This window comes from Thermobia domestica, chromosome 13 (assembly GCF_964235325.1).
Source record: "Thermobia domestica chromosome 13, izTheDome1.hap1.1, whole genome shotgun sequence".
Classification (NCBI taxonomy): domain Eukaryota; kingdom Metazoa; phylum Arthropoda; class Insecta; order Zygentoma; family Lepismatidae; genus Thermobia; species Thermobia domestica.
In genome coordinates, this window is record NC_137466.1 from 188,333,958 (window position 1) to 188,361,242 (window position 27,285).

Sequence of the window (27,285 nt, forward strand, 5' to 3'; positions counted from 1 at the left end):
AGAAAAAATAAATAAAACTTAATTACTGTTGGACCATCAGACAGATCTCGATCAAATTTTCAACATAGATGAGGTTCGGGACTGGGATGGATTTTATCATTTCACTTTGACGGAGCAACGTAGGGGAAGGGAGAAGGGGGAGATATATGTAAAAAAAATTAAAATAAAAGTGACCATTTTTGTGACTTCATCACTCTTGAACCACCCGACCGATCTCAATCAAATTTTCAACATAGATGAGGTTTGCACCTGGGGTGGTTTTTATCATGTCATTTTGACGGTAGAACTTAGGAGAGGGGGAGAGGAGGGGAGATTTTTAAAAATAAATGAAACCTAATAACTCTTGAACCACCCGACCGATCTCGATCAAATCTTCAACACAAATGAGATTCAGGACTGGAAAGTTTTTCATATTTTCTCTTTGACGGTAGGGAAAGGGGTGATATATATATATACAACTTAATAACTCTTGAAACACCGAATCGATCTCGATTAAATTTTCAACATACAATAGATGATGTTCAGACCTGAGGTAATTTTTATCATTATATTTTGACGATGCAACTTAGCAGAGGAAGTGGGGAAGATATATGTAAAAAAAAAAAAAAAAATGAAAGTGACTGTCTTGGTGACTTCATTACTCTTGTCAAATCCAAATTCAGCACTGCAACTTGGGGAAGGAGAAGGAAGGAGAGATATAAAGATAATCTAAAATGACCAATATCAGAGTCGAATCCATGGATTTCGGGGTCGCTGAGATGAACAGTGACGCTTCCGAACCCGTTTACATCCAAATTCAGTACCGCATCTTGGGGGAGAAGGAAAGGGGAATACATAAAGCTAGACAATAATAACCAATATTAGTGTCGAATCCATAGTTTTCGGGGTTGCTGAGATGACTGGTGACATTTCCGATGCCGTCCTCCGCAATATGAAGAAAGAGGAGGGAGAGGTATATATATGAAAATGAACGAAAATGGCCGATATCAGTGTCTCATCCATAGTTTTTGGGTTCACTGATATGAACAGTGACACTTCTGATCTCTTTTAAAACCAAATTCAGCCCCTCAAGTTGGGAGAGGGAGATATACATAAAAATGATCGAAAATGACCAATATTAGTGTCGAATCCATAGTTTTCGGGGTCGCTGAGATGAACAGTGATCTTTTCGATGCTGTTGAAATCGATGCCACTAGAAACGAAAACAGCATATTTCACGGGTACCAAACACATGAGATACGGAGTTGTGCAACTAAATTTTCATTTTAAACCATCGAAGTGGCTAATCGATGCTAGTTTCTTATAAAATGGAAAATTAAAAAGGATTGGATTATATATACTCAACTAAAAATGTCTGAAATTATATTCTTGCCAAAGAACTCCAACAGAAAGGTCAAGAATTCTAATTCCGACCATCAACAATAATTCTTTCATATATATATGACCTAGATATACGATCCTTGATATATGATATCCACAGGCGAATTTCGTTTGTCGGTTGTGAAATCACGGTAGACTTCCAGACTTTGCGAATTCAATACTGAAAAGATCTAAAACTTCCAGCTGAAATAGAAGGATAGTGAGCTATGAAACCTGTTGAGCAATAAATTTCTACCACTTCTGGTCTTAGTAGAGTAATACGGATGAAAATGGTATATTTCTTGAGATATTGAATCGATTTCAAACAACCGTTGTCACTATTTATTATAATTTTTGTTCTGTAGTTTTAGAGCTATGGACCTTTAAAATTCGTTTTTTCATGTTTTCGGTAGCCTATAACTCCGAAAGGAAGCATTTGTGCATCCAGGTTGGTCTATACTTTTTATCTTATCTTGGTGTCAGGAATCACCTCCCAAACGTTGTCGGTTATTTTCAGACACCCTGTATAGGCCTATATACGCTTATTTTCTGTACCAATGAGTGCAAGTTTAAAAGACAATTGTGTGTATAAAAGAATTATTTAGGAGTAATATAAATTCTTACTTTATGTATATTAAAATATTGTACTTGAGTAAAAGTCTGTTGAATATTTTGGCAATAAATAAATATATAAACAATATTTACTAAAAATATTTACTTCACTTCTAAACGTGATTTAGTAATATCACACAGTTTTAGCTAGAACAGAAATAACATTGTGTGGCTCAGGAACTTTAAATACAATTTCTACATTGTTTTTATACGTACTGAGATCACGCTGGACAAAAACTTCCAAGTTTTTTTCCCCATTTTATATGAGTATGCAGAGGTATAAGCATCATATATAACTTTAATGCTAAGAGCTTTCGCCAAATATTGCGCACAGTCCAATAATTTGGGACCTATTCCTTTTTGCCGGTAATTTCTGTCAGCAATAAGATCAGAATTACACATAATATTTTCAGAATCATAACAATTATAAAAATCAGATTTATTTGTGAGATCATTAATTAGCTGGAACATTTTTTCATTCATTTTAGGATTCCACAAGTGTTAGTATCGTATCTCTGTTGGAGTCTGAATGACGAAATATTTTAAGAGTAAGGGCAGAAATTAATGATTTATGATTATTTTTTTTTTAGTTAGATCTAACGCAGGGCATATTTCAATCTTTACTTGCAAAACCTTGTCATAATGTTTAGCAAGTGCTACGAATCCTATTTCACTTACTACTGCTCGATTCTTTGGTTAGTTCGAATAGTAATTGGCTCGAAATAATAAAAGTAATTTGTCGAGCCTATCTTTATTTAAAATTTCAATTTTTATAGTCATCTTTGTACCAAATTCCTCTGAGTTTAGCTGTAGGTGCCTTGCCTTGAATTTGGATAATTTGTCTGCGAAGAAAGTAAAAGCATTTGATGCAAATATATTAAAGAATATTGAATAATACCAATATTCCAAAAAAAAAAAATATTCAAGAAGTATTAAAGAATACTAAAAACATACTACAGAATATAAAAGTACATCACATAAGGAAGAATTAATACAAAACATAATTTTGATTATGGCCAAAATCGAAATTTAATTTGTATATTCAAATTCAAACAGTGTGCAGGCCTAAATAGTTTTAACCTTCCATTACAGTCAATTCACTAGCTATTGGAGAAGCAGGGACTGGAATGCTTTTGCTTCTTTGATGATTAATGATTTCTTAAAATTTTACACACAAAATCACGCAATTAGAAATAGTTATATGTTCGGGATGTAATAAAGACTTTAAAAGTTTTGTCACTTTATTTGTATGAACTCTTATTATATGTCCTTTCAATACTTCTTTATAACGTAAGTACAACTTACCTAAGTTTAAAATTCTCAAAAGTGGAAGTTGTTCACTAAACTAACACGGGTGTGTCAAATAATAGGTTAAGCTTACAAGTGAAAGTTATATCATTAAAAATTGCAAATATATAATCAATTGAAAATTGTTAAAAATGAAAGAACGGATCTTATTGGTTTCTAGATACGACCTCCTCTCATTTTCTGAGATGATGAAGGCAAAGATACTTTGCCGAAACTGCAACGACATTATTTATTAAATAGCATATATTTTGGTCAGAATTTTTATTTTATTTTATACAAGAAGTTCCAAAGCTAGAATGAATGGTATTCAAATTTTGCTGTGGGGAAAAAATTCGTGTTACACAAATGATTGGAATGGAGTATATATAGATGACATCGTTATTATCATAATCAGAATTTCCGAATAGTTTCTGATTTGAGATTGCATAGCAAAAACTTTCTTCAATCAAGACAGGTTTATGTTGGAATCAGAGGTTATAAACATAAACAAATTTTCTCTTCCTTTTTTTTAACTTTTAGACCTGACGGATAAAGTAGCCTACTATTATCAAAAGCCTAACAAACGAATAAAGCAATAATAATACATAATCCTTCTGCGTTTCTGTTTTTAAAGAACTTTTCAAACAGTAAGTTTTAAGATTTTCTGTGATTGTTTTCATTCTATTCTATCAATTCGATTGTTACAAGAAGCATTTAAAGAAAATTAAACTAAAGAAAACTAGTTAAAATCTCACTCTTAATTTAAACCAGGAAACAAATCCAAGTTTCCAGTTTGTACAGAACTATATCCTTTTAAATCTTTTTCAGTATTTTACGAACATTATGAGGATTGTGTTTTCACTAATATTCTACCATTATTAAATAATATTTAGTTGCGATTTGAAGCCACCGGCGTAAATTCTTCTCTATTGATTAGGGATGTTAATAGCTCTATCACTATGAGTCAAATCGAGCCTATGGAAGTAATGATCTCTGTATTGAAACGTATGATTTATTATTTTTTCTTCTGTACAAACTGCAACAAAACACACTACAGAAACTTGTTTTACAAAATAAGAGGAATAATTACTGTTTACTGATACGCTTACTTACCTCGCCTAGTAATGATGCATATATTTGGGACATCAAGATGATTATCAGAAAAAAACCATAAACAATGAAGCTTCAAACATAGTCCCCGAAATGCTTATTTGCTGTCATGATTCATCCCAAAGATACTCTAATAGCATTTATTCTATACACATTCCGTAAGCCTTCAGAGGTACTCATTAGATTTATATATATATATATATTTAATCTTTCTTTAGTAACTGAGTCTGTCTATTGGGTTTTGTCAATTTCGTCTAAAATTACATTTTGTCCATGTTTGGAAGCAAAGATGAAATTGTCACATTCACTCTTGTAAGAAAATTAGCCAGACTATATGCACTATAAAACTGAAGAAAATAATGAAAACTTAATCTAAATTCAGAACAAAAGGAAATAAACATAGCGGTCTTCCAACTTCAATGAAAATATGCCTTATAATATCTCTTATTCAATAGTATTTCCAAAGACTTTACTGGAAACCTTTTTTTGCATATTTTTGAATTCGACATTTATAAATTCAAAACACTAAATACTTTACTTTCCAATATCAATCATAATTTTAGAGCGATTTTAAGTTACCAGAGTAATAATCAACCTCTATATTTAATATATATCATGGTCTTCTTATCTAATATATATTGCAGATTTAATTTCTAATTTGCTAACATATTTCAAAGACATTTTATTCTTTAGTACATGTCTCCAAAGTATCCTTGTTGTTTCTTGAAAGAAGAGAATAGTTGACAATGGTGTAAATTTTCCATATGAGCTAAATAAGTCACAAGTCCAGAGAATTCCAGGTAGAAAGGAAAAATTTACTGAAATATGGATTGAATTAGTCCTCAGTGTCACTCGTGCATTTGAAATGCATTCTTCTGTTGATAAAATCACTTCTATAGGATAAACAAGTAAACTACACGTATTAACAGTGTTGAATACATCACGTATCTTTATTTTTCTAGCCCATTCATTTATATGGGAAATTATTTTGTTTGCTTTGAAATAATAAGCTCGAATTTTAATAGTTTGATTTTACTTGTGTATTCTTCAACTCTATTTAGATGCCTCTTACTTTGTGAAAATTAAATTTTGCAATACAGCCAAACCTGAATAAGTGGGATCACAAGGGACAGTTAACTTAGGGTCATATGCAAAGTTAATCCCGTAGGGGACTTTTAAGTGGATCGTATCTGTTGGATACCTCAACCTTCTCCTTAATTGTACATTGTACATATCTTTCAAAGTGGTCTATCGGATACAATTAACTCTGAAGGGTAGTTAGTGTAGCCACACTTTACACGAGGCTAAAATTTTGTCAAAAAAAAGAAAAAAAAGAAAAAGAAAGAAAAAGAAAAGAAAAGAAAAAAAGTTGAAGGTAACGCTTCGAAACTTTGTTCAACTCTGGTAAAGCGTAAACCTCGCACTCCGCAAATAAAAATATAAAATATATGCTACGTAGTGAAATTTTTCATGAAGTTGTCGAAATAGAAGAGAGTAACGAAAATAATATTAACACTGCAGATTAGGAATAAATGACTTTCTTTTCTTTCTTCTTTCATTTTCTTTTTATTTAGTTTTCAGACAAAATCTGTAGCTCACAAAGGAAAAGGTAAGAAAGTTATATAGCTAGCAAACATGTGACGGTGTAGATTTACAGTAGGGGTACTACTAGAAGTAAATTATATATATCGTGACTTTTTGACAAAATCAACTCTTAGTACTTTCGAGAATCGTTATTTTATATGCGACGTTATTTGCAGAGGTAAGAACAAGATTCCTAGTAAAAAAGAAAGTTTTTCATTTATCCAAGTCTCACTTATCTAGGTTTGACTGCGTATAATTTTATGATGCAAATTAATTTTGAAGAAGTATGAGATGTTTAACTAGAAGAAGAAGTTGGAAGAATCATATTAAAATCCTAGTTCATTTCAAAGAAAACAGATAAATAATTCACCATATAAACAAATAAGGAAAAAATAAAGTTTGCCTAGATACTCGACCCTCTTGAGACACTCCAGTTTCATTAACGGTTTTCGTGAGTCTCTAATAGAATATATCTAGCATTACTACTTACCCTTCTTCATAATAGACTCGATTATCTAGTCCAAATAGAAAATGTGACTTCTCAGAATAGATCCATAGTCTTTTAATTCATGGTAGTGCAGATTGATGGACACTAGCATTCAACTGAATTGCTAAAAAGTCTCGCTTTATTCAATAGTTATTGTCCATTTCAATTGCCAGCAACCCCCTTCTTGCAACAGTGAATGCAGATTAGATTTAAAATATAATACTTGGAGATGGAATACCCCATTATTCTGATTCTTCTACCGCATCAATGTGTCATAGGTCAAACGTTGATTACCACAATTTCATTACTGGCAATGACCTTGATCGTAAATGTTTCGTAAAGCATTAACTAGGCTTAACTGCATATATTTTCAATAGAAAAAAAGGCAAAAACCAGTATCGTATTTCGACTTCAAGTACACAATGGCTTTGGTGACCTATTAAATCATATTTTTTAATAACTATTAATTAATTATATATGTATATTACATTTCGAGTGACCTAACCTTACTTGAAAGTCTCGGTGGTTGTTTGCAAGGATCTGAACTACTTCCACCACCACAAGAACCCTGCCCAGCCATTTCAGACGAAGGCCCAGCTGTCCTGTCACTACATGATGAGGTGGGTTTAGCAAATAATATGCCCCTTCCTTCTTCAGCTACTTCCAATCCAACTTCATTTCTGGAATAATGATGATAGAAAAGAATAATGAAATATATGAAATGATCAATAAGTTTTTGTCCTCGTATGGAAAATATTGTGCTACATGTACGAAACTTATATAGTAAATGTGCCCCTGTCTTAGGACAAACGTAATTTTTATTTTTGTATTTCTAGATACAAGAGGCTTGAAGCTATGACGTCTAGAATGAGTGAAAGTAAAGGATCAAACTGTTCTCACTCCTTTTTACAAACCGAAACGAGTTTAATGTGAATTCGAAGTTTTGGTCTTCTTGTGAACTTTTTTTTTTTTTTTTTTCAGCTGTATCTCCATGATCCAGAGACTCAAGAAATGAATAAACAGCAAAAACATAACTGGAAATATTACAGGTGACTGCTTCTGGAACTCCGTGATGGTCTGAAGTTAGAGCGTCATGATATACTTAGTAAAGATTTCCACATGCTAGTCAACAATGCTGCCACCTACAAAGTCCAGGAAACATTGAATGTGCAAAACTTCAGTTTCCAGTTAATTTCCCACCCGCCATATTACCCTGACTTTTTCCTGTCAGAATTCTTCTTGTTTCAAAAAATCAAGCAATTGCTGAAGAGAAGGCTTGGGCAGCACGGTGGCTCAGTAATAGAGCGCTTACTTCTGGTGCTTGGGGTCCCTTTTTCGATCCCCGGCAAGTAGGTTTGTGGTTGACAACATCGTATCCGTGCGTTTTCTCGAAGTACTCCCGTTCCCTTCCACATTCCCATTCCCCCAATTTTTTCCATTATCATTTACTTGCCATAATCATCCTTCTCCCTTAACCTAAAAGAACATAATAGAGGGAAGTCAAACTGAAAGCTTTCATTTCATTTTTCAAAGGAAGGCTTTTTTTTTTTCGGAAAATGAAGTAATTTCCACTGTTCACCTTTGGTTTTCTAGGCAACGTGATACTTTCTGAAAATAATAATAATAATAATAATATTAATAATAATAATAATAATAATAATAATAATAATAATAATAATAATAATAATAATAATAATAATAATAATAATAAAATGGAAACAACATTTGGAAAGTCGTACTACTTTGCACAATGACTATGTAGAAAAGGATAAACAACATATGTCTGTTTCAAAGTTATAGCTTCAAGTTCCCTATGCTAGGGCAAAAACTTATTGATCACTCTTCGTAATAATACAATTAACATAAATAGTAAAACTGTCCTAATTATTTCTGTATATTTATCCTTTGAAAAATTTTCGAGAACTTTTCTGTTCCCTTTTTCAATCACGATGTACGATAAAAAAAAAAAAAAAAAAAAAAAAAACTAACGCCAAGAACTCACACAGCTAATCAAATACAAAGACAAAAATACAGTATTATCACTGTCTACAAAGACCTCATAATTTGTTGAAGACCTGAAGACATAAAATTTTAACAATACAACTGGAAACAAATGAACGACGATAAGCGTTCACAGACCATTTGTGTGAAGAAGTTGAAATTTTTGTGCACTTAATTTTGACTATTAGTTATGTGCTTTTTCTCCCGTAGTTTTTCTTCTTTCCTTCCTGTATTTCTTTCTACGTAAAAAGAATTCTACAAATTTTGGAACAGAAAAAATATACGGTGGACCCACGGGTATCGAATCCTTCGGTTCGCGAATAAATTGGTTTCCAGACAAGTTTTGTAAACAAACTTTTCCTTGGCTTACCAACAGTATTTTGGGATACAAACACACATAAATTTCCCCACAATTCCACAGTGTTCTGTAATGCATTGACGAGTTTGCCGTTAACATTATCTGTCAGAATGATGTGTTCAAAAATATATATATATTTTTTTTTAATATTTCTAGCCCTTATACAGTTTTGTTTAACTTAGTGCTATTTTAGTTTGTCTCTAGAAAGGAAACTTTAGTTTCATTCTACAGTCTTCATCATAGAAAACATTTAAAAATGTAAAAAATAAATAAATATATATAAATAAATAAATATAAATAAAAAACTAAAAAAGCACATACTCCTGTAGCTGGAGTGAATTAATTGCATTTACATTAAATTCAATGGGAGGAAATAATTTCAGTTTACAAACGTTTCGGTTCACAAACAACGTTACGGAACAGATTAAGTTCGTAAACGATGGGTCTACTGTAGAGGCTAAATAAGGACAGTTTTATTATTAAGTTAATAATAATAATCTGTCATATTTCACATGTTTTTACTTTCATCGTAATAAAAGGACACATTTACTTCTCGTCAAAATGTTGAAGAATACACCTAAAAGTCAACCAAATTAACAGTAAAAGATCATAGTAAATTGAAAAATTGTTTTCCGGTCTCGTGTTATATATCTAACGTTAAAAAAGAGATTAAAAGTATAATTGTTGGATTTTCAAACGAAATAAATACTCTCTGGTGCGACAGATAACAGCTTCGATCTATGTCAATGTAATTTTGTCGTGGAGAACATATTGATCGTAGTCTTCTCGGACACGATTCATCCTCCTTTCTCATTCCATCACTTGTTTCATCTTCATTCACCTGAATCTATGGCAATTTTTTTTTTTTTTTTTTCTTACAGAGTATAGCCACACAAGACTAAACTCAAATATTTTATTTTATGACATCTTTTGCCTTTTGATTGCATTATAAATTATCGACTTCTTACGAGAAGCAAACTTTTTTTTACGCTACCTCCAAATTTACTTCTATCTTATAGGCTATGAAACCGTTTCTGTTACAATTGTTCAGGAAATTGTGCATTTTGTCCTCACTTGTCATCTACTTCTACACACACACTAATCTCGTTTGTTTCACCAATTATAGTCACGACTTCGAAACTTGTAACTTTTTTTTCGTCATTGTATTTTATTGACTACCAGCAATCTTGAACAAGAGAAAATGTTCTATAAATTTTACCTCAAAATGGATAGTGCAAATTTCTAACTAAAACTCATGTTTAAACGATAGTATGAGCTTCTTCCCTTGTGGGGTACAGCATTTTAGTAAGAAATACTAATGATATTTACATTCTGAACCCTCTTGAACCCTGAAAATCTTACCACCTCACAGAAAGAATAGTAGTAAAATTATGTATAAATATATAAAACTTCTTGAGAGACTTTTTTAAAGTTTTGGTGAATTCCTACTCTATCAAACAGAGATTTTATTGTAAAATGTTTTCTTCTCTATTACCTTTTGCATGTGTTCATATCAGGAAGCTTTACATCATAAAATTCATCGTGCTCAGCAATCCAAATATCTCCGTGAGAACCACTCTTAATTACATGAAGCAAACATTTGGACGTCGTGTCCATGCTGCAAAATAAATTGCACATATTAGAAGATAGCTACTGATGAAAGAAAAAAAGTATCCTGATGAAGTAAATCAGGTTTTGTGATTTTTTTTTAATACGAGCAACAACGAATTTTTGTATTGACATGTTGATTAACCACTGAAATTTTTCTTTAAAAAACAGTTTCCTTTTCGTTGTTCGTTTCTTTTGGAACTAATAGATATAATAATATGAATGAGAGACAACTACTACTTTTCTCCTTTAATAAAACTATGACCATCTGCTTCTAGGATTTTTTTTGAATTGTCGAAATGCTTGTACATTTCAGTATTTCGTCTAAAAGTTTGTGCTTCTTAAGCTTTTGAAACAGAACCTTTTTCAAGAATATTGGAAAAGAGAAATTGACTCGTAGGAAGATAATAATGCAAGGAAATTGAACAAAAACAATTCTTATATATTGTTACCAATTATGTTTTCTGTAATGGCGTCTGAACGAAATAATGAAAAAGAGGTACGGTAACTTAGAGGTACAGCCCTCACCTCTGATGCGAGGAACCCTTGATTCTACTCCAGGCCATGTGGATTTGTGATAGGGAATATTATGTCAGTGGGTTTTCTCGAGGTTCTCTCCTTTTCTCCCACATTCTCATTCTCCCAATTCTTTCATAGGTATTCACTTTCATTAATCATCCGTCTCCTATAGCCTATAAAACAAAATCATAGGAAGTAAAATTAAAAATTTCATTTTATATTCCACTAGCAGAATACCTGTTCTTCGCAGGATGAGAATACGTTTCATATTGGACATATAGGGCTCAATATGGATTTAAACTACATAGGAAGTGTCACTGCTTGCCTTAGCGACTTCGAAAACTATGGATTCAACACTAATATTGGTTATTTTCGATCATTTTCAACCTCATCTATGTTGAAAATTTGATCGAAATGGGTCGGGTATCACAAGAGCTATGAAGTCATAAACATAGTCAATTTCATTTTTATATAAATAGATTGAAAGATTAAATAATTTAATCTTGGGGCTGAATAGTTTCTTTCAAAAGAATAAGATTTAATTACCTCATCATCAGATCCAAAATTGAATTACCCTATTCTTAAATATGTGATTCCTTCTTATTCTCATTTTAAGATAGGATGACTAAATATTTCCGAAATGCGGTTTTTGGGGCCTTATTTTTGTCCCGGTTTCTTTAACTTTCTCGTTATGAAGAATTTTTTGTCTATGCGATAAACTTTTAACCATTTTTTTTCTCACAATTCTGTTGTCAAGACTGGCTTGTTTAAAATAACAACAGTATGTACTGTGTGGACATTCATCAGTACACTATAAAACGTGTGGTTGATTAACAAGACAAGAAGTTCAGGAAAATATCCTTGGATCTCAGTATCAATTTGTGTCCCTGCTTCTTCTTATTCTTTTTCGCATTAAGTTGAGGTAATTAGTAAGTTCTAACTAGGTTTATATCCATCTTTCCAGTAATTAATACCAGTACTTATATTTTTCCTGTGTATTTAAACTGTTCAGATTTTATTCTGTGAGGAAGAGCAGTTATTTTTAAAATTGAGAGGGCTACTCCAGATTTTTGTGTCCTGAATTTGTACACTCTAGTTTTAATGTAGATAACCAACTGCTTTTCTGCTTCAGAAATTTTAAGCTTTTTACAACGCTTCAATTTTAATAAGGAAATAATAGTATCTTCCTATTCCTTTTCCCATTATAACACACAAGCACGCTCACACAGACATTTTATGACTGTGTTCTGGAAAAAAAGGAAGTATGAATTTTTTTTAAGCATTAAAGAAAAATAATCATTCGATAAAAAAGAAATAAAGACAAATTGTGAACGCAGTAGGGCGGACTAGCTCCAACGAATTGTTTGTAGAGGTATTAGAGTAACATTCAAGCAGAAAAATGTTTAAGTAAGAAGATAATGTTAGCAAGAGCATCGAATTATAGTTCTTTACGTTAAAATAAAAGTATAATTAGCAACAAGTTTTAAAAGCTAAAGACACATTTTATGTGGAAGCATAGATTAAACATACACTGACCAGTTAAAACGTTATGACCACTCACTACTTTTTGAACGAAGTCGTTTTATTGGCGCAAGAGGAATAGGACAGCAGAACAGCTCGCCGGAGTATGACAGGGATCTCACTCGACCATCCAGTGTGATGCTTGGCGTAGAATGGAGAAAGTCGGCGATATATCAGTTTGATAGGGACCAGGTTGTGATAGCCGGACAGCTGAAAACAAGCATTTTGGAAACAGCTTGTCGAGTGTTCACAAGCTGTCATGGTTAGTGTTTTCCAAAGGTGGAAACAGGGCAGTGAAACCGTCACCAAACCAGAAGACATGTGGCGGCCACACCTCATTAAAGATGTTGGGCGTTTATAGGGCGCAATCAACAGTAGGCTTCAACAGACTTCAACGATCGAGAAAGCACGAATGTATTTGAGTACACAGTTCATCGTATACTGTTAGATATGGACCTAGACAACCAACGTTCCACACGTATACCAACATTAACAGCATGGCATCGTAGATGGCCACATAGTAATCGTCATTGGACCGATTCATGGTCCAATGAATCACTATACTACCTTCGTCAATTGGTGGTCGAGTCCGAATTCGTCGTCTTCCAGTGAAGCAGCTACTCGAGATCTGCACGTAGAATGACTACAGGCTGGTGGTGGTTCCATTATGATTTGGGGAACCTTCACATGGGTCCAGTAGTGTGTGTGGATGGTATCATGACGACTCCTAACTATCGGTAGGTCATTGCTGATCATGTACACCCATCTATGTTGGCCATATTTCCAGCTGGAAATGACTTCTTTCAACAGAACAATGCTACTTGTTTACAAGGCCAAAGTTATGCTGCAATGATTCGAGAAACACACAATGACTCCCAAACTCACCCGACCTTATCCACACACAAACACCTTCGGAAAGTCACTGAACGTCAGACTTAAGCTCATTGATACCCTCCGGACTTTACAGGAATTAAGCTACTTATGTGAGCAGATGTGGTGCGCCGTGCCTCCAGCCACTTACTAATGTCTTATTGCCCTGAAAGTCAAAGGTGGAAATACTAGATATTAGGTAAGTGGTCATAATGCGCTGACTGGTCAGTGTATACAGGTATATTGAATTTATAATATTGTTAAAATTCGAGCAAGATAAATTCTCCATCTCAACACACACAAAAACTTTTTTATCTCTATTTTAAAGTTAGATTGTACGAATTTGTCACATATTTTTGGTCCCAGACACGAGTGAATATTAATAATAAAAAAGATACAAAGTACGACCTAAAATATGTTACTCATCTTGAAAATTTAAAATAAATGACTGCAAAATATATGAGGTTTTTCTAAGTAAATCACTCGCAGCTGCGAACATACGTAGCTTAGCAATCTCTTGGTATTTGGTGAAGTTATTTAAGATGAATAACTTACCTTTTATTATAGGTAACATTTACATACAGGGTGTTTCGAAACAACATCGACAACGTTTAGGAGGTGATTCCTGACACCAAGATAAGACAAAAATTATAGACTAACCTGGGTATACAAATGCTTCCTTTCAGACTTATAGTCTGCCGAAAACATGAAAAAATGAACTTTAAAAGTCCATAACTCCAATACTATGGGACCTACCCTAGTCGGATCAAGACTTCACTTAGAACTAGTATGTGCTCTATCCAAAAATACATGTTTCAGAATCCTGCGATACTTCCGCAACAATTTTTATAGAGGTAGTTGATGAATGCTTCAAGTTATATGACGGTAGAAAAACACCCTCTATAAAAATCGTTGCGTGAGTACCTTAGGATTCTGAAACATATATTTTTTGATAGCGCACATATTAGTTTTTAAGTGAAGTCATGACCCGACTACGGTAGGCCACACAGTTTTGAAGCTATGGACTTTTAAATTTCATTTTTTCATATTTTCGGCAGCCTATAACTCCGAAAGGAGACATTTGTGCGCCCAGATTGGTCTATACTTTTCGTCTTATCTTGGTGTCAGGAATCACCTCCCAAATGTTGTCGGGTTGTTTCGAAACATCCTGTATATTAAGTGGTATAGCACAGGATTTGTGCTATAGACTAGATGGCGATGGTGAAAAATGGGTGACCTCTCCGAGTTTCAAAGATGACCAGGTGCAATCTATGGAATATGTATTGTTTCTTAACATTGACATAGTATTCCAAGATGACAGTATGCCAATACGTACAGCCGGACCTGTTTAGGCATGATTTAAGGGACATCAGTATCGATTTCAACTCTTTCTGTGGCTCGATTACTGTTTCAACTTAAACATTATTAAACATTTACGAGATGGTCAGTTTGGAGCAGCAACCTCGCGCTTAACTCATCCTCCATCATCGCTAACGCAACTGGGTGCTGCTGCATGCAGAGTGATTCAATACTTATTTTAGAGGGCCGCGGTGGCTCAATCGTAGAGCGTTCACCTCTGGTACTTGGGTTCCCGGGTTCGATCCCAGCCCTCGCCAAGTGAACTTTGTGGTGGACAAACACCGTGTGCGTGGGTTTTCTCGGGGTTCTCCCGTTTCCTCCCACTTTATTCATTCCACCATTTCATGCATTACTCATCATTGCCGTCTCCTTTAGCCTAACCGGCATAACCGTAGGACGTAAAACTCAAAAATTTCATTTCATTTTTTCAATATTTATTTCTCCGGAAGCTATTCACCAGGTATGTGCCTCAATTTAAGCACAAACACAAGCTGTACTAAACGCTAGCGGTAAGCCAATATCCTATTAATATTTAAGTTTCATTTTTCTTAACGTATTTCAATTATTTCATAATTATCTCTATAATACTAAATCTAAGTTACCTTAAGTCCATTTTAAGCGTTCTTTTACTTCATCTGAGATGCACAAGTTGTCCGCTAAAGGATTTATCAAACTCTTTTCTTACAGGTATATATACACATGCAATCTTCCACAATTAACATAAAGGGAGAACAGTGGCTCAGTGGTAGAACGCTTACCTCTGGTGCTGAGGTTCCTGATTCGATTCCCGGCCAAGTAAGTTCGTGGTGGACAACATCGTGTCCGTGGATTTTCTCTGGGTACTTCCATTTCCTCCCACTTTCTTATTCCACTAATTCTTTCATCATTATTTGCTTGCTTTAATCATCGCCTCCCTTAGCCTAAAGGGCATAGTTATTAGACGTTAAGCTAAAAGATTTTTTTGCATTCCATTTCCACAACTAACATATATAAGATGAAACAACAAACCTTGTTGATATAATTCCGCTATACGTATAATGTTAAATGTATTTTATTTCCCAAAAGCGTAAGCACAGCTTCATCTCAGCTGCAAACATACACGTTGAATTTATTACTACCAACACTTACGTGCGAGATAGAAAAACTTGGTCCGACAGTGCATTCAATTCCCTAGATTCAGATGCAGTTTGGTTTTTATCAATTGTTTTGGTTCCTGGACATATTGCAACTATTTTTACACCAGTATTCATATAATGATCTTTATCCTGTAAATAAATTACATTTAAGCATTTAGTATAATACTATTTTCCACTTTTCTTTTAAAGTATTAAATAAACATCATAGTCTTTATATTGAGATGTTTTCGTCAATATACCATAATCGTCACACATAAATGAAATATCTCTACTATTGCCCAAGTTTCTTTGTTGCCGAAAGAATTGAAAAATTTAATAAGGAAAAGGTAAGGTAAGTGACATGTTCAGGAATGTGCAAAAGTTAAGAAATACCTGAATTCCAAAGAGATATATTCAAATGATATGATCAATATGGACACTTCCTAATTGGATGTCGATAATGACTTACTTGGGTGTCCATATTGATCATATCTTCTGAATATCGTAGCCTTAACTTGATTCTTTCAGCTGCGGAAGCCTTATGAGGTGGAATTTACACCTATGAATTTTTCTATTTAGGGAATAATTAAATGCTACCACGCAAAAATTTAAAATGTGAACCATCTGAAATCAAGGATCACAGGATTCGTCCTCAGATCACTCCTACCATTCTAACAAAAGACCTGCATATTAACCCTTGAAAGACTACGGAATGAGAGATATTCAAGAAGTTTGTGATCATGTTGATCAAATCATTTATTATCTCGTTTTGGATGTGCAACTTGACTTTTATCTCCTTTTGTATAAATAAATAAAATATTTCTAATAAACATATTAATTTTAAAAAAAAATGTTTTCCTTCTAATGTCCTGTATTTAGAAATGTGCAAATCTCATAAAATCAATCTCCTTTTAGGTATTTTTACTTGTTATCCAATGGAGAAAGCTTTTTCTATTTATTTAAGTTTAATTGTTAACTGTTCAATATTTAATTGAAAACATCTTACAATTAGTAGCTTTCGGCACTTCCTTCTGAGCCTTGTTCAAGGAGACTAAAAATAGAAAAAGTAATAAAAACAGGATAAAAGAAGAAAATGAAAAGGAACGGACTCACCAGGCTAAGCAGTGCGAAAATATATTCTCGACGTACACAGGTTATACGTTAAACGTTAGTGCAGTAAATTGTAATGGTGGGCTCAGGTTGTATGTTTAGGTGGGGAAGGATGCTAGCTCATTTTAATAGGTTTTTTTTTTTTTTTTTTTTTTTTTTTTTTTTTTTTTTAAATTATGTCCTGTCTCCTATCTCTTGTTTAACCAATCTTTACCTGTGTTAAGTTTTGGACATATTAGAAAAATAAACAAATTTTGAAAAGAAATCTTTTTATTTCGTTCTTCGTTCTAAATACAATTCTTGAGTCTTACAATATTGTGTTATGTTTCTTTTAAGTGTTTCGAAAGACTTGAAATCGGGTGTTCTGATTTAGCATCTCTTAGACGTTACTTGACTCGTAACTTTGAATTTCTTTTTGTTATACCTGTATAGCACTTGAAGCAACTGCGCTTTATCTCGTAGACTGTCATGGAAGCCATGTAATGGGTCCTAAGCTATGTAATATTCTTTTCCAATATTTGAGGAAGGGAAGATTAATGCTGTGCGCAATCTGTACTGAGTAAAATTATTCAATACAGTTGTCAATCTGGAGAATGTAGGTAGCGTGATCCTTTATATAGTCTCGATTTCAGGTCTGTCGAAGAAACATACATTCCTTTCAATTTGAATATGAAAACTTGAAGAAGTGGAAACAGGGTATCCATTCAGACTCCTAGCTTCAATAAATAATAATCTATCTCTTCCTTTAAATCAGACTCCAATCAAGAAAGTACTATAGAACAAAGAGAAAACTTTTTCCATACATTGGCTTTAGTTACTAATGAAGCTATAATGTATAGATTGTACCTTTAGTGGACTTAAAAACGCTAGCATCAAAGCACTATTGTGTCTTCTAATATTTAGGTTTAAGCACGAAAGTTTGTATCCCTTTTCGTGTTTCACGATGAATTTCAAGTTAGGATGGATCTGATTTAGTTTGTTGATTAAAGCTTCAATTTCGTATTATTTCTGTATCGAAATAGGATGACATCAACTTATTTATAGTACCGCACAGTACCTGGTTCTTGTTCGTTGAAAATTTTACTTTCAAAAGGATGAAAGAGTATATAGCCAAGAATGGAGTAAGACATTATCCAAGGCTAATCCTTCCACTTGATAAAATATGTTATCTTCGAAAGATACAATTCTGTATGTTAATCAGCATTCAAGCAATTTCAGTTTTTCATTTATCTTAGCGGTGTTTAGCTTCTTGTACAAAATGGAAATTACAGACTCAAAACTAATTTAAGTGGAATAGAATGACATATGTTTACTATGTCAAGTGAATCCATTTTAATATGATTAGCATTTACAAGATTACAAATCTGCAGCTTTATTTCGTAACTATTAATAACGCAATGTGAAAAAGTCACATTTAACTCCTTGAGAAATTAAAAAGTATCTTAGCTATCTTTGTAGATAGAATGATGCTGTCCTTTCGGGGGCCTTGTTTTCAATAGTTACTCCCCAGTTTTTTCCCTGGAAAATGGCAGAAGCCTAGCATAAATCAGGGGCGTAACCAGAGGCTTGAAGATCTCAGATAAACTTTTATAGTGGGTCCTCTTCTGGTCTTTATAACTGACAATTAATATCCTTACAAATTTTATAATAATTGAATTATTTTTATACTCAACACATTAGAACTACACAACTCTAAATATAACTTATATGCAAAATATATACAATTTATTTGTAGATTAACACTTCTTTAAATGTAATATTCTACAACTTTTTATACCTTATAATTCCTTCCTTCTTTTTTGGCAAAGTTTATTACTTCGTCAACATCCAACTTCCTAGCCAAAGATTGCTCGATGGAAAGAACTTTTAATCCCTTCAATCTTTCTTAACTCATTGTGCTTCTAAGATAATTTTATATATAAGAAGTTCAAAGGCGCAAGATTTGGGGAATATGGAGAATGCAGGAAAATATCCTAGCCACACTGACGTGATTTGACAAAAGCAAAATTGCATGCACGGACAGTCACGTTGTTATGTAGGATGAACACATCTTTGGATAGCATTCTTTGCCTACAATGTTTAATTGTGTCCCATAATTTGACCAGGAAGTTTGCGTAATATTCTGCAGTAATTGTGGTGCGTTTTGGTAAATAATCTGTGAGAATAACTCCACGTTCATCATCCACAAATACAGATAATATGCCCATCTTTACTTTGAGACACTTGACTTTTCCCTTTTTAGTGGGCAGGAAATCACAATGTTTCCACTGTTTTTAAGTTTCTTTACTTTATGGATCAATATGATGAATCTACATCTCATCCATAGTGACTAGCCGAAATAAAAAACAAATTTGTGTCCTGATTAGTGAGGTACAATAATTATCTTGAACATCTCAGTTTAGCGTCTTCACACGCGTGATCCACTGTGCAAACACCTTTGACATACGCAGATTATCATGTATGATCGTTCGCATAGAGCTTATATTTAGGTAAAAGTTCTGACATATTTCTTTGATGGATATCCAGTGCTCTTCATTTATCAGGGTCTAAACTTTTAGGATCATCTCATCATTCACTGCTGTTGATAGTCTACCACATCTTTCATTCTTTTTTTTTTTTTTTTTTTTTTTTTTTTTTTAAAAAAAGTTTTAACGTCATGTCCTCTAGGTTAAAGGGAATGGATGATTAGTGGAAGTTAATAACTGTTAAATTATTTGTTGTGCTCTCCCATCAAGAATCGAACTCGGAACCACGTTTACTAAAAGCACACACGCTAGCCACTAGATCAGCGGGGAGAATTACTTATATTTGTGCGACTACATTTGAAGTATCCGTACCACTCACCAACAACTATATAAGGGACATTCTATGCCATATACTGGAAACATTTTCTAATGTATTTATTTTGGAGCTTTGTCCTCCAGAAAGAGGAATTGAATCACTGCTCTGGATTCTACTTTGTCCAATCTTGCACCTTTATCCGTGCAACACCTGCAAAGGACAGTAATTATAGCACTACAGTCATATTTTGAGCTACAACATGCACAAGGTTATGCCTAATCAATTAACATCAAATTTGTGGTCCTATGTGAACGATTTCTACATGAATATGGAAACATTTTGAGCATTCCTCATATCAAACAGTTAGTACTTTATTTGAAATAATTCTAAAAGGAAAAGAAGATTATTAAACTGAATGAAAAACAAGACAGGAAAATGTAACTTACATCAAACGATTGTGTAAGTCCGATAACGTAGGGTTCTAAGGAAGAATAAATATAAGGTGGACGATAGGGTAACATCTCAACTGTAGACGAAATATTGATAATGATACCTCCTTTCCCTCCTTTGATTTTGTTCATCATATCAAGACCTAGAAGTGTACTGCGTGTTAAGCCCATCTGGAAAGCAAATATTTCTTTTAAGTAATAATAAAAATTAGCATAGTAGGATCTATGATAATTAATATGTTTAATAAGCCTATGGAGATCAAAGTTTTAAAAAAAGCTCAAACTTCAAAGCTAGCAAACAATAAAATACACAATTGGTCCCAATAGAATAAATGCGGTATTAAAGTTCTCTTCTTATTTATATCAATTCAGCGCTATGTTCCTTAACACATACATGATTTTTTTAAGGAATACCTGTAGTACTTTAACCAAAAGTATCTTCATTACAAAGAAGAAAAAAGAAAAAGAAAAGAAAAAAAAACAAAGCTTTTGTTTCTCCGATTGTGTGGATAAGTGCTAAGGGATTTTAGTTTTATTTTCCTCTGTGTATACAGGGTGTATCAAAAAGGACTTTACAACTTTGAAAACTCATATTGATTTATTTAATTATTTATTTAGTTTATAGACATGAGTTTGGTGTCATTTTGTAGCAAAATACAAGCTTTTAACCTTATATCTAAAGTGGTTCAATGTGGCTTCCATTGGAAAAATGAAATGAAATCTTTGAGTTTTACGTCCCACGGTTATGCCGGTTAGGCTAAAGGAGATGGTGAAGATGAGAAATGAATGAAATGGTGGAATAAAGAAAGTGGGAGGAAACGGGAGAACCCCGAGAAAACCCACGCACACGGTGTTTGTCCACCACAAAGTTCACTTGGTGGGGGCTGGGATCGAACCCGGGACCCCAAGCACCAGAGGTGAACGCTCTACCACTGAGCCACCGCGGCCCCCTGGCTTCCATTGGTGACGCCGTACACATCCCATTTGAAGTCTCACTTGCTCTACAACGTCTTCAGACGTACGGGATCGACCTGAAGATTTGTTGTGTCTTACCGAACATCCAGTTTTAATAAAACACTTATGCCACTGATAAATAGTAGGCCTACTGGGAGGATCTTTACGACACTTTGCATGCAAATTACGTTGCACAGTTGCCGCAGACTTGGATTCTTCAAACCAAAACATACAGCTAGCATGCTCGGGACCAGTAAAGGCAACCATCTTTGCTGCAACTGCCGCTAGCGTTTGCGGTGGCTCGTTTTTGAACTAGTGTACTACGTGAGTCAAAACTTGATGTATTTTGGTGCAAAATGACACCAAAACCATGTAAATAAGATAAGTGAATCAATCAATTTATGAGTTTTCAAAGTTGTAAAGTCATTTTTGATACACCCTGTATTTGCGAATCAGTTTCATATATGTTTGACAGAAGTTCTGATTTTCCTAATAGCTGATAAAACATCTTCATATACAGGGTGTTTCAAAACAACACCGACAACGTTTGAGAAGTGATTGTTGACACCAAGATAAGACAAAAAGTATAGACTAACCTGATTGCAGAAATCCGTCATTTCGGAGTTATAAACTGCCAAAAGCATGAAAAAATAAACTTTAAAGGTACATAGCTACAATACTATAGAATCTACTGTAGTCGGGTCAAGATTTCACTTAGAAACTACCTAATATGTGCGCTATCCAAACATACATGTTTCAGAATCTTAAGGTACTCACGCAACAATTTTTGTAGAGGGAGTTTGGCTTCGGGCATAAAATTTGAAGTACTCACCAACTATCTCTATAATAAGGGCTGCGGAAGTACTGCAGGATTCTAAAACTTGGATATTTGGATAGGGCATATACTAGTTCCTAAGCGAAGTCTTAACCCGACTAAGGTAGGTCCGATAGTTTTGGAGCTATGGACAATTAAAGTTTTTTTTATGTTTTCGGCAGCCTATAACTCAGAAGAAAAGCAGTTGTGCACCCAGGTTGGTCTACTTTTTGTCTTATCTTGGTGTCAGGAATCACCTCCCAAACGTTACCGGCAGGGGCGGATCCAGGGGAAAATTTCTTATTTTATATATAAATAAAAAAACTAATTCCAGAGTTTGGAGCTCTTAAAAGTAGCTCTAAGTAGCAGCATTACAACCCACCGTCCCCCCAGAAGTCCGTCCTAGAACCGCCCCTGGTTGTCGGTGTTGTTTTGAAACAGCCTCTGTACCAAGATTAACTAAATGGAATCATACAATCCTACTTGAAGTACTGAAATTGTACAAAAAATAACAACTGTATTTTATAAAATGGCTTAGAAATGAACAGTTAATTAAATCAGCTACAACAATTTTAGACTTCCAAACTACGCTATGTCGAAGTCTATGCTACTAATTATCGAAGTCTTACAGAGCAGTTAGATTTGTCCATCTGTTGACAAATATCAAAGGAAAATCGGTAAAAAATATCGAAAAGCGATTTTTTTAAATCGCTTTCGCGTTGCAATAATATGTTTCATTTTCTCCGTTAACATTTTATCCAAACCGGAAATGGTAGAAATCAACTATTTCCAGTTTGAACGTTCATCACCATAGATCAAAAATAATACTAGATAGCAAGAACTTTTTTTAAAATTGATTCAGAATCACAAGTAAAGGTTTCATATCCACCCTTAACTCTATATTAAAACTGAAATTATAGAAATTTACTCCGACTTTCGCTTCAATATTTATTCCCACACAAAACGAAAATGGTAATAGGAGGCGACTATATTTTTTTAAACATGGATTCATCATTCCAAGAAAAGAATTCTCAGCTCATACCAGAAGTAGGAAATCTAATACAACTACTTGTTTCAAAATAGATTCCTATAAAACTACAAACTGTAAGAGATAGGAAGAAAGTGTTTTTATATTGATTCAACGACTCAAGAACAGATGCCATGTCAGACCTTGTCCCTTAACTGTAAACGGAAATGACAGATCTATTATTTCCAGATTCAATATTGAATTGTTGAATTGTCGTGGTTTTTGGAGATCATCGTGGTTTTACAATGTGTTAACCACTGCGCCACCCTGTCCGCTACATCTACAGAGGATCTGGTGTGTGTAAAAAATTGGTTGTTTCCTCTTCCATTAATACATATGAAATTACAACCGTCATAAGGTGCTTGGTATATGGACATAGGATTGTCCAAGAACAACAGTGGTCTGTGGCAAGGGCGCCGATTTCTCTGTAAATTTGGGGGGAGGGGCATTCAGATGCAGAAGGTATATGAGGATTTTAAGACAAATTGCATTCAAATTATGCCAAATATTGTATATTCATAAATACAATAGGGGAGCCCACATGAGCTTTGGGGGTGCGTCACCCCAGGATCGGCACCCTTGGTCTATGGTACAACCCACATGGTCCGAGTGGAGAACGCCGACTTCTAGAGTGAGTGGCTGTTCTGGGAAGCAGAATGAGTGGTTAGCGCACCGGCACGATGTGCAGGAGGTCCCGGCTTTGAGTCCCGATCCAGTCACTCACTTTTTCGCTGTTTATGTGTTGCTCAATAATAATTTATTGTAATCTCGAAAATGTTATTTCCAATATCATTGTATCAGCGAGGAGGTTGGGTAAGTTTACCGTTCAATAATAAAACACTAGTTTAAAATCAATATTTATTTAACATAATATTACATTAAGCTTTTTGTAAGTTAATGCAAAGAAAGAGCAACTAACACGGCTATCGATAAGTAAATTTTGTAAGAACAGAAAAAAGATTAGTCACTCTCGCCGTAGCTTGATAGCTGAGTACTTACACCATTTTGAAATTTAGTCCGTTAATTGTGTAGGTGAAACAGTAGCATAGAATACAGTGGCGAAAGCAAAAGCGAAAATACCCGACACATTAAGGAGAGACAAAATCAGTGTTTGGTATTTTTACTAATGTTATTATTGAACCCACTGAGTTACCAAATATGTAGGCGATTCATAATGTAAATTCAGATTTCATTCTTGTAATTGCTTCCATCGAATATTCACACAAATTTTAACAAACTGACAATTTTGTACAGTGAGGACACCAAAGGAGTGTAGCAGGAGAGGGAAGGGTACTAAGCATACTGACAGAAGGTAACTTTATTGTTGAAAACTAACTAGTTCTTTTGAAAAATCATTTCGCTAAATCTTTACTTGTAAAAAATTGTTTTATTTATTAACGTAATATTTATAAATCATATTTGATTTGATCCTCAAAATTTCTCAAGCTTATACTAGTAGCATAATATTTTGTCATTTTCAAATCTCTTTAAATAATTTCTTTCTACTTTTAGATAAACCCCCACATCTCAGCACCCCCTGATTTATTTAGCATTATTTAAGTTAAAACGATAATAAGAAAATAAGTTCACCGTATGACTCGTTTTATTCAATTTTCAAGATATAGTAGTTTACAGGCTTAAAGTGTAAATAAATATTTTTCTTTCATCTTTAATATACTTATATAGCATCAAAAAATAACATAAATTGCATGAATAGGTTTAATTTTCCTAAACACCACTATTGATTAAAATATTAAAATGGGATCGAGATACTTCGGCAATATTCGATATATTTTCGAAATGTTTAAGTCAACTATTGATATAGTTCTTGAAAAACGTTCTTTGTTGAACAATCAGAGATCCATAACTCAAAATAATTTATTCTTACCACATTAGAGCTGATTCTTTCTTTCCAAGTAAGTTCACTAAAAATCCCTGCACTGTTGACTACGATCTCTGGAATTCCAAATGTCTCCTTCGCTTTAACAAACGTTCCTATAGACAAATAAATTGTTATGAACGTCAAAATGTACTTATATTTCTTGTGAAAATTATTCGTATGGAAATTATTACTAAGTTAAATTAGTATTTCTAAAACTATAAGAAAAGGTTTGTAAAGTACTAGATGGTGACATTTTCTCTTTTAAAATCTCACGACATATGATTGTACCTTGCACCTTACAATCAAAATGTCTTTCACCTTACATTTATTAGAATTTTTTTTCATTTGATGTAAGGAACCATATTCCGACATTTCCCTTCTATTTTATTTTCTTCCTATCGAGTATAACAATCGCAATAGAATAGTAAGATTCTTTCTTGTAATAGTAAAGTCATGGCTCTACTTCCTAATACAAAATAGAAAAATATTCAAAATATGGTGCATTCAATGCAGAAGGGAATCAAGTTCACTTTTGAACATTTTATGGATATTTTATCTTTAAGTCCTCTCGGAGCTTAAAAGGTTCATGTAGAGATATTGCAAATAACTCTTATAATATAAAAAAAAAATGTTAACTTTTCCATATACTCGTACGTAAGCGTATCGTACAAACTTTGTCTCTTTTTCTCACAACTTTTGGTAATTAGACTTGAGTTTCTTGTCCTTTTAACGACCCATATAAGCTAAAATGCATTTAGAAATGACTGGATAATAATACCTAGTTATAAGGAGCTTCATGTATTTATAACTAATAAAATATCAAACATTTATTGTAATTTGAATGCTGAATCTTTCGAAAGCAATTTACACAACTAGTTTCGAAAGCAACTAGTTTTTTTTTAAAGAATAAATTGATTAAATTTTTTTCTACAATTAAATTATATTAAAATATATTCAAAGGTTACTAAACACAATATGAAGAATGTGGTAGACAATACATTTGTTTAATTTATGATCGACGAAAATGATCTCCGTTTTTGGATAATTTTAAAGATTGTAATCGTTAAACATAATAATTTCAACTTATATATACGACAGAAAAATTTGAGAAAATTATTGTCATGTTAGTTTGAATTATAAGGAAGTCTAAATGTCACACGTCAGTTTGTTGGCAGGTAACAAGGGTAAATATTAACATAAAGTATCTTACCTTCAATGTCTTTTGGACTCATTACGTTACATTTCATAAATCTTATGTTGTTTTCCCCAAAAGTACTTATTAATTCATCCATATTCTCTTTCCCAGAATGCATGTTATAGCCACCACTAATAAAAACCTGCGGAATAAAGTTGATTTAACCACTTGTTCAAGTAAAGTGTAAATTTAACCTTTGATTTAACAAATTAATTGAGGATTTAACAATTTATCCTTTGATTAATTAACAAAAAGGTCATTAACCGTTTAAAGGCTGAACCTAGAAGCACTCATTGAATTTTGATAAAAATATTGTGTATAACTTGTCTTAGTTATATAATAACACAATCTTTTTGAAATTTTGTTTTATCTTCTGGGGTTTCCGAGATACGCTGTGTTCCCATGTTAAAGGGACATTCGGGAACGTTCGCATGTTAAAGGGTAGAAAATGTCTAAGATTGACTATAGCATAAAACAAATTTTATTTTTTCTTAAAAATTATGTAGTTTAGAAGATTATTTATACAAGTTATGATTATGATATAACACCAAACATATTATATAATACAGTAAGCATATTTTTTACATATTGAATTGTAGTTTAAATATAGTTTCGTTTCGTCATACTGACATTTCTGTTGAAGAGGGAAACTTTTCTCTTTTTATACATGGAAGTTATATGCATCGCTATAATTTCTGCTCACATATCGTTTTATTTAAAACTCACAAACATATTTTATTCTTATACAAATACATTACGCATATTATCATTACTTTTTGCAGATACCTATCTATTGGCAGCTTTGTTGATGGTTTCAGAAGTTACTTTGTGTGGAATGCTTGGTGACACACTTTCTTGTGTAGCCTCTTTCCATATTTCACAAACATGAGTCTCGTGTTTTTCTTGCACAGCACACATCTTCCTTGTGAAGTGTCACCCAGATTATGATTGATTTTAGCAAATCGAATGTGCTGTTGGGCCTCCTAGACGTTTCCTTGGGAGTGTGCTGGACTTTAGCAGTGCTAATGCAATAGTTCTTCAGTAATCGAGATGTGATATTTTAGATTCAGGATGAAGATATAGGCCTACGTAGAATCTAAAAGCTGCAATAACTGCCAAGTTTAGTCCTTTTGCAAATAAGCACGACTACCACCACTTTACAAATAGTTTTTCCGTCGGAATGGTACTCAAATGCTCCACGATCCATCTTCTTGAGATCCTTCGTTGACATCCGTATACAATTACAGACTTACCAAAATGCTCCAACCCAACCTTCTGAACTA

The 27,285-nt window shown here is 33.5% G+C and overlaps 1 protein-coding gene across 3 annotated transcripts in view; it reads right to left on the minus strand.

The window, feature by feature from the left end:
* Positions 1 to 27,285, minus strand: part of LOC145668867 (15-hydroxyprostaglandin dehydrogenase [NAD(+)]-like) — a 45,080-nt gene that overhangs the window by 9,622 nt on the left and 8,173 nt on the right. For all 3 annotated transcript variants that reach the window (XM_081737098.1, XM_081737100.1, XM_081737099.1), the window contains exons 3-8: positions 26,018 to 26,144; positions 24,814 to 24,920; positions 20,128 to 20,301; positions 15,804 to 15,940; positions 10,294 to 10,416; positions 6,945 to 7,119 (exon numbers count right to left, since the gene is read on the minus strand). In XM_081737098.1, the coding sequence (XP_081593224.1) occupies positions 6,945 to 7,119; positions 10,294 to 10,416; positions 15,804 to 15,940; positions 20,128 to 20,301; positions 24,814 to 24,920; positions 26,018 to 26,144 (843 nt within the window). The remainder of the gene's footprint in view (positions 1 to 6,944; positions 7,120 to 10,293; positions 10,417 to 15,803; positions 15,941 to 20,127; positions 20,302 to 24,813; positions 24,921 to 26,017; positions 26,145 to 27,285) is intronic.